Source organism: Humulus lupulus, chromosome 8 (genome assembly GCF_963169125.1).
Source record: "Humulus lupulus chromosome 8, drHumLupu1.1, whole genome shotgun sequence".
NCBI lineage: Eukaryota > Viridiplantae > Streptophyta > Magnoliopsida > Rosales > Cannabaceae > Humulus > Humulus lupulus.
In genome coordinates, this window is record NC_084800.1 from 56,350,091 (window position 1) to 56,371,076 (window position 20,986).

Here is a 20,986-nt window from a genome sequence, read left to right on the forward strand (position 1 = left end):
AAATATAGATATGTAGTTTAAGAAAATATTAAAATATCTATAATTAGATCATGATCATCTCTAACTTAATTGAGAGTATATACATATGCTCTCTCTCTCTATATATATATATTGCCAATATTTCTGTAACTAAAAGAAAAACCCAAGTACTGATCATATACAATTTAATAAAAATACAAGTACAATGTATTCTAATATTTAAAGAATAATCAAAAGCCCAATTTTCTGGTGTAATAACATCTTAATTAATTTATGCATGTTACCCAAAAGAGACCCAATAATTTATTAATTAATAACGTAATAAGCCGAAATAGTTTGTGGTGCAATAACATTGCATGTATAAAATTAATGAAAGCAAACGCATTAGATTTCAATTATTATTAATTTGTTTGCTACATTATTACATATCCTCGATCGTATAGTGTGTTATATTGATGATATATATATACTTCTTCTTTGCATATATGTAAATTTCCTATGATCAAGTCAAAATTAATATATAGTTCATTCATGTCTCGTCGTTAATTGTATATGTATCTTTCTAAACATTAAATAGATCAGCTGGTTGCAAATTGACTCAACAAATGCATTAATTGGATATCTCAACATTAAAGAATGTCGCATATACACCTATATATATATGTGACTTTAACACAGAATCGTTATATATTGATTCATACATATATATATATATATGTATGTATGTATATGATCAACCCAGAATTAAATTTCCACACTTCATCATCATAAGTAGGTTCCACTCGTACTAGTGGTGGAAACAACGAGTCTATAGCTATCTCTTCTTATTATTTATATTATAAATTTCGGTGGAAATATATATATATATATTTATATACGCAGCTGATATCGGTTGGCTCGATCACCATGTGGAGCCAAAAAAACAAACACTGGTAATATATATAATATAATATAAGGCAGCAAAGCTTATGATTAAAGCTTTTATTTAGGGTTGCATGCGTCTAATAAGTTCCACTAAAAAGTACTTTATCATGATTCACACAACATAAATAATTTGTTGTTATAATATATATTAATATCTATTGCAAGAAATTTAGGAATAATAATTAAGATATTTTAAAAGGTAATATTATTAATTAATAAATAAGCATATTTAATGATGAGAAATGATGAGAGATTGATCAAGCGGCCATTGTTGAATGTAGTTGAGTTGAGAGTGAGGCATTGAAATGGAGAGATGTGAAAGTTGATATAACACCATAACAACTGATGGAGGACAGCAACTATACAACCTAACCTAAGGGGTCAAGTTCTCAATAATAACTCCATACCAAACATGAGTGGTTTTTTGTATGCTATTTCTTCAAATCATTGGTCATAATAACCATCAGATCAGATCATCATAATTTTCAGTATAGGATTTTTGGCCAACATCTCCATGACCTTTTTTTCTTTTTTCTTTTGGCATTTACTGATTTCTATACATAATTTATTTACTTTTTAACAAGTACTCAATTGCTCCCTCGGATCGTATTCATATGCTTGAAGACAATATTATTTTCAAATACCCATATTGACTATATGTATTGGAAATATTATTTAAAAATAAATCAACGATTGAGCAAAAAAAAAAAAGAAAGTTCATTTGCTGTCTTGATATTATTACAAAATAAATAAATACTTGAATGAAGGTCGTTTTAAATCGTATCTAGATATTGATTGAAAAAGTAAGATATCTAAGTGGACGAATTAACATGCTTTTCATTTAGACGTCTATTTTGTGTAAAAAAATATATATGGATAAATTTATATATATATGTTTTTTTAATAATAAATATGTTGAAATATTTAGAGAAATTTATGATGAAAGTTAGGAATTAGAATGAAAATATATCAATTTAGTGTAGTCTTAATCAATTTATGTTCAATCTAACAAACTACTTATAAATTAGTATAAAATTTGACTCTTGCCTCTTAAATATTTCTTTTCTTACTTTTGCACCTGATAAACAAAAAATTTGAGTACACCATTGACTTCGAGCATATGTATGTAAGATATTTCAAAAAAGTAATATTCCTCTTCGAGCATATATATATGTAGTGACATAGGGAGGAAGAAAGAAAAATTTAGATAGAGAATTAAAATGGGAAACAAGAATATGATTTTTTTTTAAATAAATAAATAAATTGGCTCCCGACAACAAGGACGTTAAGTGGGCCAAGTCAAGAGTGAATAGGCTTTGTAAGAAAATAAATGCTGGCCCACAAATGTCTTGTGATTAGGTGTGGTCGTGGGCCCAAAAGGGAACCCGACCAAAGGATGCTAAATTCACCTGACGTGGGGGTATGGACACCTCACCGCACCACCTCCGTGTCTAAGGGTCATCCACTCGTCAAACGTGGAATGTGGATCAGACTTCTGCTGGGTCCCATCCCATCCCATCCCACTCCATTTTTCACTTCACTTTTTCTAATTTAACCATGCAATAACCGTTTAACCCGTCTACACATACATAAAGGTAATAAAAATAGTACAACAAAACCAATTTTCCAGTCTATTCAACAACAATGGCCCATTAGACTGAACAATTTAGATGAAACATGCTTCCCCCAATGAATTCAAAATCTCTCATGTAGTGGAACAATAATAGAACTCACTAGTGAATTAGTAACTAACTAATCACTTTTATGACTGCAACCTAATTTTGAATGTAATTGTTAAAGTGCCTACTCTTCATGCAAATCTATTTAATAGTCGTTTAAGTTATTTAGGATGTTTGTCTTCCGAATTATGACTTATACATTATCGTGCCTTAATTTTTTCTGACTGTTAAAAATTCTTTCCGAACTATTCAGTATTATAAAATAGGACTTTCATCCAATTTTGTCTGATGTGACTAACATAATATTGATATAGTTTTTTGGTCGATGATGTGTCAGCGCCACGTCAATGCCAAATGTATTTTAAAATAAAAATAGATTAAAATTTCAACAACTCAATTTTCTTAATGAAAATTAATAAATAAAAAGTCAAATAATTTTTTAAGCTGACAAAATATTTTTAAGATACATTATATTAGAACTAAATTTGAGTTTATTTGAAAAATAAATTCTTTTATTTTTTCTTGGATTTTGAAATTTTAAACTAGTTTTTATTTTAAATTACATGTGGCATTGTCGTGACACTGACACATCAGCAACTAAAGAGCTAAAATTAGACAAAATTAGATGGAAGTCTCATTTTACAACATTGAACGATAAAGTATAGATCATAGTTTAGGGGGCAAAAATTCAATGATTTAATTTGTGTAATATTTATGTTTGTAATGTTTTGGTGTAGTCTTTAAATAATAAGAAAATTTAACAAGAAAGATTAAGGCTATAAAACCTTTTCTGTTTATGATGGTAGATGGGAGATGATTATGAACATATACAATTGGCAGAGACCTTCAATGCTAACTAACCAAACCATGGTTTGGGAAGCATGCAACATCATGAAGAGACAATATATTAGGTGGACCTAAAGTGATCTAAATTTACAACCATTAATAACAATATGTATTACAAGGGAAATTTAGGACTTTGGACAGCTTTTGAAGATAGGATCAGGGCCATGGAAAGCAAGAAGCCACATGCTTCTGTCGAGTTTAGATCCAAGCCCCTATTTGTGTTTTTAAAACAAGCTGATCTTCTCTTTTTGTATTTTTTTTTTTGCTTTTTGAATTGACATGCATAAACTTGGGCTAAGGGCTAAGGGCTAAGACTAAGAGTACATGTACCCTAGAATTGGTAGTCCATAGTAAGATTGTGCTACAATTGGACCACATGTTAGGAAACAATGAATCCAGAACATGTTGAAGAAACTAGGAGTGTATATAGAAACTTTAAGTTAAGGTTTGAATTTCTAATTAACTTCAACTCAAATGACATGAAGATAGCATTAAACTCACTTAACAAACAAAATTTGGTTAAAACAAAATTGTATAGCAAAGAAACTTCTCTATAATCCTCGTACGCTTGTCAACTTTGAGAAAAAAGTAATATACCCTTTTCAGATATGCAATACTGATCGTCCACTGAGGAACAACGCACAAGGCCACAATCCAAGGCAGGTGATTCTTTGTCAGCCTCCACAAATACGGTTATCTGATCACCACCACTTCAGACAGTGGCAAGTGGTGAAGGTGTGCCAGCAGATATTGCTATATATGTATAGAGGAAGAGAATAATGGCCCACCATCTGTGTCTCTCTCGAGCTTGCCATTTCACGGTATCAGTTCAGCTGTTCCACCATTAAGCTTTCCTAGAAACCTTCCTCTTCTTAGGTGGTTGTCGCCTTTGCTTTTCATCTCTCTTCCTCTTCGCTTGCCTCTGAATTGATTTGTTAACCAATGAAGGCTGTTCTCTCAATGCAAAGCTTTTTGCAACGTGCCCCAGGTGAAGCTTCTTCACCATAAAGATTTTTTTTAACTCGCCACGGTGGGCTGTGTATGCACGCACCCATGAGCAAAATGCGTTCTGTGCCAGAATCTTCACATTTGGCTGAAAAAACATATTTAAGAAGATGTTACTGCAGAGCAAAAGCAGATGAACTTGGACTCTTTATGCGTCAGGCACCTGCTACTATAGGGTTTAGACAAGTCCTTTGATAGACTTCTTAAATTTTTTTTTAAAAATGGAAGCTTCACACAACTATTTACGTATGCAATGATTCTTAGTATAAAAGCAAAGAAACATGAGATCACACAGAATCTGTGAATTTGAAAATAAGGCCAGCCAATTAAGTGAATTAGAGATTAATTAGACAACAACATCAAAGCATGGTGAAAGAAATCAGATAAAGTGACAGAGTAAACAACATTGAGATAATACATGAGGCAAACTTGCATACATCCTTACCTGAGATGAGAATGCCTCAAGTGCTTTTTGCAAAGTTACCACCCAAGGATGCAAGTCTACGGATATAAAATTCCGGGCACGATGCTTCTCATTGTTAATTGGGAAACTATCCAACACTTTCGAGAGAGGGTACTCTGATAGTGACACGCCATGTTTCTCCAAGTGATGTAAATAATCCATTTCAACTGGCTGTAAAAACAACAATGAGTCTCCCTTTTCACCCAACCGAGCAGTTCTCCCTACCCTGCATTGCGAATAAATCTGGCATTAGTTCCTGTATACCCTCTCACTGCAATTTCAATGAAGACAGTGACGCTCCATGAACAAGAAAGTTGATAAACACAGCCTAAGGCAATTCCAAGCTCAAAATTTGGATCCACCATGCATATGATCACATCATAAGTCGAGCGCCACATAAAATACTTGCTTAAAACTGAAGTTGCAAGAAATATTCTTGAATTTGTCTTGGTTTGGTGATTTTCATATGGAAGAGTGCTAGTAGCACCCTAATTCTCACTCTCTAAGCTCAATGTTTGTCATGCCCTAATTCTCACTCTCTCCGCTCAATGTTTGTCGCACCCTAATTCTCACTTTCTCTGCTCAATGTTTGACATGTGGAATCTTAGTACCAAAAAAAATCTAATTTACTTTTATTCCATATATTTAGCAAATCTAAAGAAAGTGGGAAAAGGAGTACTACTATCCCTTCTCTTCTTATATGACATGAAACATGAAGCATATATGGGGTCAAGGACATCTAAGCGCATGCTGTTAAAAATGTCAGTCATGTGAAACTGATAAACCAACAGAATCCAAATATTCAAAATTGTTGCAATTTATTGCTGAAGAAAAAGAGCAGGAGAGAGAAGTTCATAACTAGAGACAAAGTAAGATTACCTATGTACATATTCAGTAGCATCGCCAGGAGAATCATACTGTATGATACATTTGACTTGTGGAAAATCTAACCCTCTAGCAGCAACATCAGTGCACAAAAAAAGAGCAGATTTATCTGTCTTGAAGGCCTGAAACGTGGCTGTTCGATCCTCCTGCTTCATGTTCCCATGCAGCCGCAAGGTATTACATGTGAGAAACTTCTGTTTGAGTTCTGCTTCTGGGCGTGAGAATTGGAACTCACTCAACAATGTGTAGTGAAAATCTACAGCATCACATGTTGAAAAGAATACCACAATCTGCAAACAAGTATGTGAGTGAAATTGGTGTGGAATATAAGTACCAAATCAAACATACTAAGAAAATAATTATTGCATGTTGTGAAAGATACTTTAAACCAAGCAATGAGCAAGTTAGAACTTCAATTCACCTTTTGAGATGTTGCTCTTTCAAAAAGATGCTTGAGAATGGAAAGAAGTACAGCAAGCCGTGAATTACATGGTGCTGAAAAGAAAATTGATAGAGAAAGTCACATCATGAAATTAATTAATTTGTCTTTAAATCATAATCCACTAGCACAAACCTTTGACATATTTTTGATTTAGTTGAGATGGGAGGTTATAATCTGCAACAGGACCTGTTATTTTAAGTGGGTGTTCCGAGGCATCCATGTCAAATACTAAATGTTCTGGTAATGAAGTAGACTGTATCCTTTTATCATCAAGACCAATCATAACAGGATTTTCTAAGCTCATTTTAGCCAGATTATTGACTTTGTCATTTAAGGTAGCTGATAAAAGCAAATTCTGCCTCTCAAATTCAGATACAGTTGAGACTGTTTTGTCTTTCCTTGAGTCCAGTATGTCTAGTATTTCTGCTATTTCTTTTCCAAAACCAAGTTCCAAAATCCTGTTAAATGGGAATTTCCACAGAAAAGTAACAAAAAATAATAATTAATAATCATACTTTTTGGGAGCAGATATAAAGCAATTTTTGCTGGTGTACCATACCTGTCTGCTTCATCAAATATAATCCAGCGCAACTTTGAGCGCATGAATGATGATGTATTCTTTAGATGATCTAAGAGTCGTCCAGGAGTTGCAACAAGAATGGATATGCCTGAAAAAGACCACGTGGGAGTGGGCATCTATTTGAAAGGATTGGTGAAGTAACAATTTTTTTTTATTAAGAAACTAAACAACTTATAGACAGAATAGAAAGAGGGCGCCAAAAGAGAAATGTGGTAACACAACAACCCATTAATAAAGTAATATTTTTATGTATCATGCTACCTAAGGACGGAAAACATTCCCTCCTACAAATCCTCAAGCAAATGATCAACAAAAACTAGCTAATGAATGTTATGGTGTTATGCATGTACCCTACCTTTCCGCAGCCTCGATTTCTCTTTTGACCTGTTTTCACCACCCATTACATAACCAGGAACGATCCAATGAAATCGATGCAGTAACTTCTGCAGAATTTCGTGCACCTGCAGGCATAGCTCGCGCGTTGGTACAAGAACCAACGCTATGACCAAATATCAATTAAAAGACTGGCTGCATGAACAAATAATAGAGATACTTTGCTGGAACCTTTGTTCCTTTTAGTAATAATTTGGATAGATACAACTTTCTTATGGCTAAACCAAAATAATTAACAAGAAATAAAGATATGCTAAAAACATTTTTTTTACCAAAATTCTTTACAGAATGTATGCATATAGAACAGGATTCTCCACGAATCAAAACCATTACACCCACATTCAATAATTACAGTTTTGGTTCTAAATTCACCAACTAGAAAAGCAGCTTCATGGCATTTATCTAAAAAAATAAACGAAAGATTGACCCAGTACTCCAAACAGCACACTCTTACCAAAAGTTCCATCAGACCGCTGAATTCGAGGATTGTAATTCTGCAAGTGATGGATAACAGGAGCCAAGTATGCAATTGTTTTTCCAGTGCCCGTAGAAGCATTAACAAGTCTGGAATATGCCCATTAAAGAATAGCAAAAAAACAAAGCAAACATTTTATACATACATATATATATATATATATAGAGAGAGAGAGAGAGAGAGAGAGCGCATTAGCAGTGGTGAAACATAAGGATACACATGACGGCCGGAAAGAATAACGGGAATGGCTTGAGCCTGCACTTGGGTGGGAGCTTCGAAGCCCAACCGTTCTATTTTTCCAAAATAAGAATCAAAAGGCGTTAACCTTAGTGAATATGAAACTTATTGTTGATGCAAATAACTCAAAATTCTCAACCCGAATTATAAAACATAAAAGTTCACCTCTTTTTTCCTCAAAATTTAGTTAATTAGAGGTGACCCACGTAACAATTATCACAAGATAAAAAACCAAATTCATTTTTTTAAAGGTGAAAAGGGCAGAGAGAGAAAAGGGAGAACCTCGAAGCTGGTCACATAAGTTAGTGTGAAGGCCGAGACTGGAGAAAGAGCAAGAGGCGAATACGTCGCCTTTAGTTTTGTTGTTCTTCGTATCTTCTTCTGTTTTGACGGGTTTGACTCTCCTGACCGCCATTGCTAAAGGTTGAACTCTGCTTTAGCAGGCTTCCTAATCCCACTTCTCCGAAAATTCTCTACCGTGCTCCGCCGTAAAGCGAAACTGAAAGCGTACAAGGGTTCTTCTCTACTTCTCTTAATTCTCTTAGGTGGTTAAACGATGTCGTTCTGCAATAAAATTAATTTATAAATAACAAAGATATTAGTAAGTACGGCTCCCATAAATTTTTACAACCCCAATAATCCGCCTAAACCAATCTAAAAAAATCGCCAAAAAACGCAATTCGAATAAACCGACCAAAATTTAAACCGCCCAATTGTTACATTGGGCGGGTTGAAAATAATTATCAACCGCCTAATTAAGAATTTATTATTAATTTATTATTTTTAATATATTCAAATAAATATATAAATTAATTAATTTTTGTTTTAATTTTTTTACTATAAATTTAAAATATTGTTTTAAGCTTAAAAAGATAAACTTCACACTATTAGTACTAATATTTAGAAGAAAAAATGTAAAAAAATAAAAAATAAAAAAAATACTACTTTTGTTTGGGCGGGTTGGTCAGTTTGGGCGGGTTTTGGGCAAGTTACGGGTCACTTTTGCTAACCCGATTATGACATTGGACCGGTAAAAATGCCCTGTAACCCGACCAACCTGCCCAATGATCAGCCCTAAGTGTTGGTGGGAAACTACACTAATTGACCCTAATTAACCTTATATTTATAACTCTAACCCTTAGTCAATATTTTTCACATTATTGACTCTTTAAGACAAAATTACCCCTATGTTAAACAAACAATTAGAAACAAATATAACCCTTACCCTTCTCATCTCTAAGCTTCCAACCGAAAACCCTCCCAAACCTAGCTATCTTCAACGTTGTTGTTGAATAAGCTTCGGTGATGTTGTTGTCTCAGGCCAGCACCCACGTCATCTCTGCCACACCAACGCATGTCCACCTAGCTGCGTTGTCGTCTCCGCCCATCCGTCGAGTCCCCTTCATTGAAGCCTCCCACCACCACCATTTATGTATCGTGTTTCTCCAAAAACATATATTTATGTACAACTTACAATCAGGTAATGTAATTGTTGTTTGATTATATTTTGTATTTTCATTGTTTATGGTATTCTTTTGTAGTAATTTGAAACATATTTGTTGAATTTTTATAGTGCCCACCAAGTGTTTATAATAATGCTCGACTAAAAATGCACGGCCTCAATTTCTAGTGTGATATATATCTCTTTTTCTAATATTATTAATTTATTGGAATAAATTTATTAGCATATTATATATGATATATAAGTGAAAATCATTTATGGAAGGAATTTGTATCTCAAATACACTAGTTTGTTATCAAATATATGAATGAGTATTATTTAATGTCAAACATGCTCAAAGTAGCTAAAGAATAGGCACTATATTTATCTCAATTGGTTTGAATTGAATCTTCATGGAGTATTATCTAATGTCAAACATGCTGAAATTTGTTAGAAGAAGTTTGTTTAAGTTTGATCCATTTTGGTGTGAAAAACGAGTGAATTTAGTGTGAACTTACTGTGAAACATGAGTGAATATAGTTTGACCCGAGTGTGAATGTGGTATGACCAATTAATGTGTGAATTTAGTGTGAACCATAGCAAAATTTGGTGTGAACTATTCCGTTGATATTTTATTTGAGTTTGTGATTTATAAGTAATGTTTGTACCTTATTAATTATTATTTTGTTACAGGATCTTGTGAAGGCCACGCTCAATCCAAGACCCAAAGAGAAAGAATTTCATGACTATTATTCAAGGATCGAATGAATTACTCATGGGTCGTATTATTAGCTTTGTAAACAATGATGTGAAATTGGAGTTTGAAAGGGAAGAACATGAGGAACCTCCCACGGGGCCCGATGTAGTAGATGGGCATCGTCATGAGCAAGACCAGAAAGAGATACCAACTCCAATTAACACTCACTATGAGAAGTTATTAGTTGATGTTGACAACAACATGGAGGTATTTAGAAAAAAATACTTGTTTAGATTTGTTTTACCACAACTTACAAATATAGTTGTCTTTTATTTAGATATTTGTATCTTATTTTTGAATGTATGAAGAAAATTATGTCAACTTCATCTCATTAAATGAAATTGAATGACTTCGTCAACTTCATCTTATTAGTGGAAGAAAAGTTTGTCACTTTTATCTTATTAATTTGTGTGAACCATGTGTGAATTAAGTGTGAATTATCTGCAGGTGTTAGACTTCATGTGAATAAGTGTGAATAAGTGTGAATTATGTGTGATTTATGTGTGAATGTGAACTAGTGTTTTAACCATGTGTGAATTAGATTTGAATTATGTGGTGAATTAGGTGTGAACCAGGAGTGAACTTGGTGTGAACTAGAAGTGAACTTGGTGGGAACCAGGGGTGATTTTGGTGTGAATCAACTGTGAATTAGGTGTGAACCAGGGGTGAACGTGGTGTGAAATAGGTGTGAATATGTGGATCAACTGTGAATTAGGTGTGAACTAGGGGTGAACTTGGTGTGAATTAGCTGTGAACTAGGTGTGAAGTAGGTGTGGACCAAGGGTGAATTAGATGTGAACCAGATGTGAATTTGTTGAGAACTAGGGGTGAACCAGGTGTGAACTTGGTGTGAAACATGTGTGATACAGTTGTGAAATAGGGGTGAACTACGTGTGAACCACAGTCCTAATGTATGGTGATCAATGTGTGAACGACATGTGAACTATGTGTGAACACAGTACCCTAAATCGCAAAATCAATCGAAAATTTGTCATCTCAACATAAAATTCTTTATTTTAACATATTTTTCAACTTATAATAGTTCGAAAAATTCATATAAACTATTACATAAGATACACATAACCTAAAAATAAAAAGAGATACTCATTATCAAATCAAAGGTTTCAATCTTCTTCAACTTTGGGAGATGCTCTCTTTTTAATCTTCAATCTTCTTCAACTTTGGTGAGAAGACAAAGGGTTGTGGTAGATAACGTCACTTTCCAAATCTTGGTGAGAAGAAAAATGGTGATGAGAGTAGATACTTGAGATTTGGTGATTTAAGAGAATAAATGTCTTTGCTCTTTTTTGTGAGAGTAAATCATCTTGATGGTTGTTTGGTACGTGCAAGACAAACAAACGAGAGAAAAACCTAATATTCATTGTGTTAGGAAAATATAAATTGCATCAATGGAAATGGTAAGAAAATGTTATGACTCTATGCAATATATTACAATAGACAAGGATTGATTAAATAAAGTGTTACAACTCGATAACTGAAAATACAAATAATACAAAGGAAATGAAGAAGATGATGAAGAAGAAGAGAATAGTAAAATACAACTCTAAGCAAAATGTTACAAATAAATTAAAGTGTTTGAAACAAAGAAAATATAAGATTACAACTCTTGAACAAGAAATACAAGTAAAAAGAACAAGAGAATAAGAAGAAAACAATACAATAGAAAGGAGAACTGAAATACAAGAAACTCTCACTTACACAACCCAAATGAAGAGGGTTGGGGATCACCAACTTGAACAAGGTTTAAAACCTTTGTCCAAAAGCTTATTTCCCCCTAACTCGAGCACTAAGAGATCTCTCTTAGATATTGGAAAAGCTTTCTAGAATTATCAAGCTTCAAGGTGTTTCTAGCCAAGTGCTCTAATGGATAGAAATGTTGTGTCTTACAAGTGAGCTATAGGCTCCTATTTATAGAGTTTAGAGACACCATTTGAATTTCAAATTCCACCAACCCCATGGCTGTTACCAATGTTTAATTGGATTAATATGGAATTAAAAAAGAGATTTGAGAGTTATTTGGGTTTTTTGAGCTGTTCAACAAAGATTGAAAAAACTGAAAAATTGGTCAGCTTTTGGCCTGTGGCCGTGGCCACCAACATTTAGTGGCCACGGCCACCGACCAATTTCAGCACTTAAAAATGTGTTGTTTTTCCAAACGGTTCCAAACCCTCCCAAATGATTTTGTAACTCCCAAAACACATTATTGGGGTTTAAATCATATCTCTAACAACCATATCACATATGGCTTTATGAAATTCATCTCAATATTGTGTAACAACAACTTTACACAATAAATGGTAATATTTGGAAGTTATAAATTTGTAACACCAAATATGTTACATTATTTGGATATATCTCATATATCTAAATATTGTAACTCTCTATTATATGTTACAATATGTGACACACTTTGTCACATTTATTTAATCTAAAACATTATATTATAATATAATATAATATTGCATTATATTATAAAATAATATAACATTCCCCCACTAGATTAAATAGTTATCTATTGTAACACTTATTGATAACTCTACAAAATAGAGTTATTTTACCATATTTTATATGCTAATTGTTGCTTAGTTCTTGAGTTTTTAATTAACTTATTAAGTTTTTATATAATTTTTAATTTATTAGTCTTATTGTAGTTCTCTAGATTTTTATATGTTTTTATAGATATTTTATTATAATATGTTGTAATTTAATTATTTGAAATTTGTATTGTTAAGTTAGAAATTAAAAGTGTAATTCTTGTGAACTTAAATGCTATATTAAATTAAGTTATAATCAATATTTTCAAATAATTAATATGATTTATTTATATTTGAAAATATTTGATTGTTATTTAATTTATTTTTATCTTGTAGGAATTGTATTGTAGTTTTGGGAAAAAGAAAGAAAGAAGAGTGGCTTTTGTGAAAAAGAATTAGAAAAAATTGGCACAAGGCCATATACTCCATTCAGCCCCACGGCCCAGGCCCGCTGCCCATCTTCAGCCTTCAATCTCCTCTTCAGCCAAATGCCACGCCCAGCAGCTGAAGCTTCTCCACCAACGCCAACTGTCAACCATTTTCTCAGCATCACCACCTGAAGCCACCAAGTCCCAAGCATCTCCCAGCGTGACTTCTCCCAACCACAAGCACAAACCGCCTGCCCCTTCCCAGGCCCAGCTCCAAAGGCCATCTGCCAGGCCCATTCAGCCCAGCCGAAACTGCCTGGCACCAAGCAGCCACCAGCAGCCTAATAGCTGCATTTTCCCATTTTTTTAGCCTAAAGTTGCCTAAGTGTACCATTTGTCCCCTATGCTTAAAATGCCACTTTTTACCCATTTTTCTACACATTTTTTACCCCAAAATCATCATCACTCTTACAATTTACCCCTATTTACCATATTATTATTAATTTAATCAATTTACTTAATTTAAATTTATTATTTTAATAATCTCATTTTGGCTATAAATAAGGGTTTTGAAGACCATTTTTGGGTGCTTAATTTTTGGTTACTATCTTCCTTTCTCCCATTTTCTCTCTACCATCCTCTCTTCCATTTTGGGTTTTTCAAGAGCATTTTGCAAGTATGTATGTCATTTATTTTGAAATTTCCACTTTAGTTATGTGCTTCTAATATTTTTCATAAGATTATTAAGATCATGATGAAGCAACTTGTAACTAGGTAATATTTATGTGTATGTTGATTTCCCTTGTAATGCAACAAAGTTTATGGGTTTTTCTTCTTCATATATTTCTTTCATCTTAAATATCTTGTATTTTAGATTGTTATAACATATTTACACTTTGTTCTTCATTAGTGCATAAACATAACATTCTTTGTGTAAGATGTGTCATTAAATTGTACACATCCATGCTTAGAAAAAAATATTATGTTTTGCCTTATAAATAATGTTCATTGATTTATTTGTTATTTCATTAGATTGATTTACACTAAATACTTTGAAATTATAATTTTGAAAAGTGAAGAAAAATCCTATATTTTTATAAGTAATTTGTGCTTAAAATTATAAATCTATTTTGAAAAGGATAGTTTGATTTATTTTAACTATCACTAAAACTTGGGAATCAATATACTAATAAATATTATTAAACTTACATTTTGTGGATTCTAGTATCTTAATAATTTTTTCTTTTAACACTTATTGTCAAATCATTATTGGTTTATTTTTATTCTCTTAAATAGCTTTATTTTTCAATCTTTTATTTTATGTTCATAATATTAAAACTCATCAATCTTTGGAACTAGGTTAGAATTTATTACTTTTGATTTAAAAGTAGTTTTCTCTTTTCAATTTTAGACAACTCCTTTGGGTTCGACATCCTTGCTTACACGATCACTATTCTTTATGAACGATTCGTGCGCTTGCGATTTATAAATTTTTAAACATACCCGTTTTTGGTCCATCACTTATTTAATCAATCATTATATTTTGAAATATAACATATCCCCCACTTGATTAAATAAGAACTCTCTCTTATAGGAGTCATTGCATTAGTGCATAAAGCAAAGTGTTTTTCAACTTGAACTTTACAATAGTGTAATTATCACAAAATTTGTCGAAAATTAGGTTGCACTACGCATTGAACCATCTTTTCATGATGACAAATCGGTGATAACACACACACCTTTGCGATGTTCACTTGAGACCTCTATATCTCGCTTTGCACCGTTAATGGCCATGTGCACTTTCCATTCATGGACGTTCTTGAGAATACTCCCAATTCTCATCAGAGGCGGCACCACCCCTAGGTCCATATAGGTAGAATTCTTACAGTATTTCGCTGCCAAAAATACTTGTCTTTACAAGACTAAATTCTATTAAAAAACATTTTGGTTTTAACCTTCCACTTGGTAACACACAAGTACTCAATATCTCAGATGGGACTTGTTTTGAGTACAACTAATATTCACTTGATTGACTTGTTGTTACCTATTGAACCTAACACTAGTTGAATAACTAGTGTTAAGATAGGTTACCATCAAACGTGAATCTCTTTAGGGAGTTTAAGTCTCATCCCTCGAGATGATGCAGCCACTAAATCCCTCATTAGTGGCTTAGTGAAAGGATCCGCCAGATTTTCACTTGTTCTCACATAGGATATTGATGGACCCAAAACGGGTATGTTTTAAATATTTATACTCGCAAGCGCACGAACCGTATTTATAGAATAGTTTTCGTGTAAGCACGAGATCGAACCCAAAGGAGTTGTCTAAAATTGAAAAGAAAACTATTTTAAACCAAAATTAATAAATTATAACCTAGCTCCAAAGATTGATGGGATTTTTGTATAATAAAAATAAAATAAAAGACAATAGTATTGAAATTAAAGACAATATATATAAATAAATAAAAGACAATATATATAAATATAAATTAATAATAGAAATGAAAATGGTAAAATAAGATTATTAAGGATTAAAATCCACAAAATATAAGTTCAATAATATTTATAAGTACATTGATTCCCAAGTTTTAGTGGTAGTTAAAATAAATCAAACTATCATTTTCTAAATAGATTTATAATTTTAAGCACAAATTATTTCTAAAAATATAGGATTTTTCTTCACTTTTCAAAATTATAATTTCAAAGCATTTAGTGTAAATCAATCTAATGAAATAACAAATAAATCAATGAACATTATTTATAAGGCAAAACATAATATTTTTGTTCTAAGCATGAATGTGTACAATTTAATGACACATCTTACACAAAGAATATTATGATTTTGTACTAATGAAGAACAAAGTGTAAATATGTGCTAACAATCCAAAATACATGATATTTAAGATGAAAGAAGATATTTGAAGAAGAAAATTCCATAAACTTTGTTGCACAAAATGAGAAATCAACATACAAAACACTATCTAGTTACAAAATGTTTCATCATCACCTTAATAATCTTAAAAAGATTAGAAACACATAACTAGAATAACAAATACACACTAAAAATTACAAATATAAATAGGAAAATTTGGAGGAGAAACCTCCAAAATTTCCTCTAAAAATACATAGAAAATAATAAGAAGAAGAAAATTGAGAGGTTTTGAATGTGTAAAAATTATGGTATAGTAACCTCTCCCAAAAATGGACACCCCAAATCCCTTATTTATAGCCAAAAATGATGATTAAAATAATCAATTTAAATTAATTAAATTGATTAAATTAATCTAATTAATTATAATATGGCAAATAGGGATCAATTATAGGGTGTAATAATGATGTTTTTGGGTAAAATGTGTAGAAAGTAGGGTAAAAAGTGGCATTTTTGACAAATGGGACAATGGTACATTTTACTTTTGATGTTGGGCTCAATAAGTGTGAAAAAGAAAGTAAAGGTGGCTGTAGGCAGTGTGAATTCGGCTGGGCAGAGTTGGTTCTTGGTGCATTGAAGCAGGCGGCTGGGTGGTTAGACTAAAATGAGGTTGAAGTTGTGTTGAAGGAGAGAAGGTTGCATGGGCGCATGGCAGCTTCTGGCGATGACACTTGGCGGCTAGGCAAGGAGAAGAAAGGCAAATGTTGATGATTTGGGCCTTCAGATTGGGCTTGCTTTTGTCTCAAGAAAAATGACAATCTCTCTTCTCTTTTTCAAATTTACTTGTTTTCTTTTGTCTTCATTTCAAAGTGCCAAAATACAACTTTAATTCCTACAACATAACAATAAATTAAATCATAATCAAATATTTTCATTCATAAAATATATCATATTAATTAAATGAAAATAATAATCAAAACTTAATTTATTTTGACATTTAAAATCAATAAAATTACATTTTTCACCTCTAATCACTTAATTTATATTTAACATTTAAATTCAATAATACAACATTTTTTTTTACCCCAAACTAAACAACAATAATTTAAATAATTAGCTACAATATTTTACAACAAAATAACTATAAAAACACACAAAAGTCTATAAAATTAAAATAAGCCTAATAAGTTACAAATTACTTAAAAACTTAATAAATCAATTAAAAACTCAAGAATTAAGCAACAATTAGCACATAAAAAGTGGTAAAATAACTCTATTTTGTAGAGTTATCAGATATTGAGATGACTCCACTTTGAATCAATTCTCTGACATATCCATGTCTTCGACTAATGTGTCTAGACTTCCCATTATACACTCCGATGTATGCTCTAGCCAATGTCACTTGGCTATCACAATGTATCGATATAGTAGATGCATTATCTTTTATTAGGGGAATCTCTATCAACAGATCCCTTAACCATTCGACCTCTTTGCCGGTAGCAGCTAGAGCTATGAACTCTGCTTCCATAGTGGAATGAGATATACAGGTTTGTTTCTTGGAACCCCAAGAAATTGCATCTCCACCAAGTGTAAATACCCAACCAGTTGTGGACAAGTTGTCTCCAAGATTGGATATCCAACTTGCATCTGTATATCCTTCTAATATCGAAGGAAATTTGGAGTAGTGAAGGCTTAGTCCTTTGGTTTTCTTGAGATAACCTAGGACTCTTCCAATTGCCTTCCAGTGATCCACACTTGGATCACTTGTAAACCTACTAAGTTTACTTACTGCAAATGCTATATCAGGTCTAGTACACTGGGCAGTGTACATTAGACTCCCTATAGGACTAGCGTACTCCAATTGAGTCACTGCTCTTCCTTCATTCTTCTCTAGTTTTACACTATGATCAAATGGATTATTGGCATCTTTAACATTGAGATAGTTAAATTTGTTCAATACTTTCTCAACATAGTGGGCTTGCCCTAACGCAAAACCCCCACTATGTTTCTTTACTTTGATACCGAGTATGGTATCAACTTCTCCAAGATCTTTCATCTTGAAGGTTGATGATAGAAACCTCTTCGTTTTTTCTATCCCTTTCATGCTATTACTTAGAATAAGAATGTCATCCACATATAAGCAAACAATGATCACATATCCCTTACAAGTTTTGAAATACAAACACTTGTCTCCATTGTTATGTCTAAACCCATTAGACATGATGGCTTGATCAAATTTCTCATGCCATTGCTTAGGAGCTTATTTCAATCCATATAAGGATTTTACAAGTCTACAAACTTTATGTTCATATTTTGGTAGGACAAACCCTTCGGGTTGTTCCATATAGACCTCCTCATTGAGGTCACCATTAAGGAATGTTGTTTTGACATCCATTTGATGAACATACAAGTTGTGTATAGAAGCTAAAACAAACAAAATTCTTATAGAAGTTGTTCTTGCAACAAACGCATAGGTATCGAAATAATCGATACCTTCTTTTTGTCTAAACCCTTTAGCTACTAATCTAGCTTTAAAGGTTTGGATAGTGCCGTCAGTGTGGTATTTTCTTCTAAATACCCACTTACACCCAATTGGCTTAGACCCCAGTGGGAGGTCTACCAATTCTCAAGTGTTATTAGAAAGAATGGAATCTATCTCATCATTGATGACTTCTTTCCAAAATGCACTATCTCTCAATTGCATAGCTTCTCTATAAGTCTTAGGATCATCATCAACGAGAAGTACAATAGGAATTTTCCTAATGACTTCCTCTCCATTTCCTTCTACCATGTACAATGAAATTCGTTGAGAATCTACCTCATCCACTATTAGACTTTTATGATTTTTAAGCCTTTGACTTCTTCTAGGTTCAAAGGGTTGCTTTACATCCTTTTGAGAATCAACTTTGGATGTAGAAGCTTGAGAATTGTTCTCATATAACAAATTCTCCTTTAGAGATGTTGAAGCTTGAGAATTGTTGTCACATAACATATTCTCAAAGAATTCAACTTCTCTAGATTCGATCATAATATTAGACTCTAAGTCTAATAGCCTATAAGCTTTGCTATTGTTGGCATAACCAACAAAAGCACACTTTATGGCTCTTGAACTTAACTTTGTTCTATTAGGTTCGTTTTTCTTGCAATATGCAAGACATCCCCACACTTTGAAGTACCCTATGTTGGGTTTTCTTCCTTTCCATAACTCATATGGAGATATCTCATTTTTCTTCATCGGTATTCGATTAAGAATGTGACAAGCGGTTAAAAGCGATTCACCCCATAAGTTGAAGTTCAACTTAGAGAACACCAACATAGAATTTATCATCTCTAGATAAGTCCTATTTTTCCTTTCGGCAACACCATTGTGTTGTGGTGTATAAGGTGTAGTGCACTCATGAATTATACAATTTTCTTCACAAAATGTATTGAATTCATTAGAGAAGTACTATCCTCCTCTATCACTTCTTAGCACCTTAATCTTTTTATTTAGTTGATTTTCAACTTCTAATTTATACAATTTAAAAGCATCAAAAGTTTCATCTTTATGATTTAAAAGAAACACATGGTATATCTACTAAAATCATCTATAAAAGTAAGAAAATACATTTTACCACCTCTAGTTAAAACACCGTTTAATTCACAAAGATCACTATGGATTAAATCTAGTAAACTAGATGATCTTTTTGCACTAGGAAATGGTTTCTTAATCATTTTAGTCTTAACACATGTTTCACATTTACCATAGTTTTTAATATTGCATGCAATCATAACACATTTTACTACTCTTTTCATGGTAGAAAAACCTATATGCGATAGTCTAAGATGCCACAAAAATAAAGAATCATACTCAATAATATATGCGGAATTAGCATTTTTATTGATAACGTTGAAAGTTACATCATTGGTGCACAATATAACCATACCCTCACAAGAGTACCCCTTTCCCAAAAATATATTTGATTTGGTAAGTATAAGTTTACCGGACTCAAAAACGGCTTTAATGCCGGGCTTACCAAGCAAATCACCACTTACCAAGTTTCTACTCATTTCGGGAACATAAAGTACATTTACTAATATAACTTTCTTGCCGGAGGTGAAAAAGACTTCAATGGTACCTTTGCCAAGTACCTTGGATTTTCCCTCATTGCCCATTTGTATCTCATGGTTGCCCTTTGACTCTTCAAAGGTCTTGAACAATGATTTGTCATAGGTGACATGGACGGTGGCACATGTATCATACCACCACCCCTTCACCTTGCCTTGGACCGCATTCACCTCACTAAGGGTAGTAACTATGTTTTCCTCTTGAGTTGCGTTCACCTTAGGTACTTGTTGGTCTTTTCTATGCCTACACTCTCTAGCATAGTGACCATTTTTTCCACACACAAAGCAAGGACTTTTCTCGCCCTTAAACTTGTTTGGGTTGATTTTTGGACCCAAAGGTTTCTCATTACCCTTTTTCCCTTTGTTTTTGGGATGTTTTGGTTGTGACACTGCATTTTCTTTGGAAGTCTCTCCATTGGACCCTTAGTTTATCTCTACATATCGATTCCTCTTCGATTCGAATATGTTTTTGGATCTCCTCCAAAGAATAATCCTCATTTTTATGAAGGATTCTTTTCCGATAGCTCTTCCAAGTTGGTGGTAATTTAGCCACTATAACACCAACTTGAAAGGCCTCGGGAAGCTCAATCTTTAATACTTTCAATTTATTAATAATAATTTGCAATTCATGAATTTGAGGAAGAATAGGTTTATCACCAAAAAATTTGAAATTGAAGTATTGAGATATCAAAAACTTTTTGGTACCTTCCTCTTCCGCCTTAAACTTTTTCTCAAGTGCATCCCATATCTCCTTGGCTGATTTAGTCTCGGTGTAGAGATCATAGAACCTATCGGATAGGGCGTTGAGGATATGACCCCTACAAAGGAGATTATCCTCCTCCCTCTTTCTTCTCTTCTCCACCTCCTCGGGAGTGTCTTTGTCGGATGGCTTGGCTAGAGGTGCCAAGGATGACTCAAGGATGTAGGCGATTTTAAGAGTGGTTAAAAGAAACCTCACCTTGTCTTGCCACCTTGTAAAATT

The 20,986-nt window shown here is 33.0% G+C and overlaps 1 protein-coding gene across 1 annotated transcript; it reads right to left on the reverse strand.

The window, feature by feature from the left end:
• Positions 1-3,807: 3,807 nt before the first annotated feature.
• On the reverse strand, positions 3,808-8,427 carry LOC133797336 (DEAD-box ATP-dependent RNA helicase 17). The gene is made up of 10 exons (XM_062235208.1): positions 8,191-8,427; positions 7,889-7,961; positions 7,651-7,760; positions 7,159-7,302; positions 6,783-6,891; positions 6,356-6,681; positions 6,203-6,276; positions 5,776-6,071; positions 4,879-5,122; positions 3,808-4,521 (listed from the first exon to the last, which is right to left on the reverse strand). Exons 1-10 carry the CDS (start codon positions 8,321-8,323, stop codon positions 4,273-4,275), a joined length of 1,758 nt encoding a protein of 585 aa, XP_062091192.1. The 5' UTR covers positions 8,324-8,427; the 3' UTR covers positions 3,808-4,272.
• Between the last annotated feature and the right edge of the window lie 12,559 nt (positions 8,428-20,986).

Excerpts from the sequence above, each read along its gene's own strand:
- LOC133797336 (XM_062235208.1), bottom strand. The coding sequence starts at position 8,323 with ATGGCGGTCAGGAGAGTCAAACCCGTCAAAACAGAAGAAGATACGAAG. Across the intron at positions 7,761-7,888 it reads ATTCTTTCCGGCCGTCATGT|ACTTGTTAATGCTTCTACGG; the intron begins GTATCCTTATGT and ends GGCATATTCCAG. Across the intron at positions 5,123-5,775 it reads GCTACTGAATATGTACATAG|GGTAGGGAGAACTGCTCGGT; the intron begins GTAATCTTACTT and ends TTCGCAATGCAG.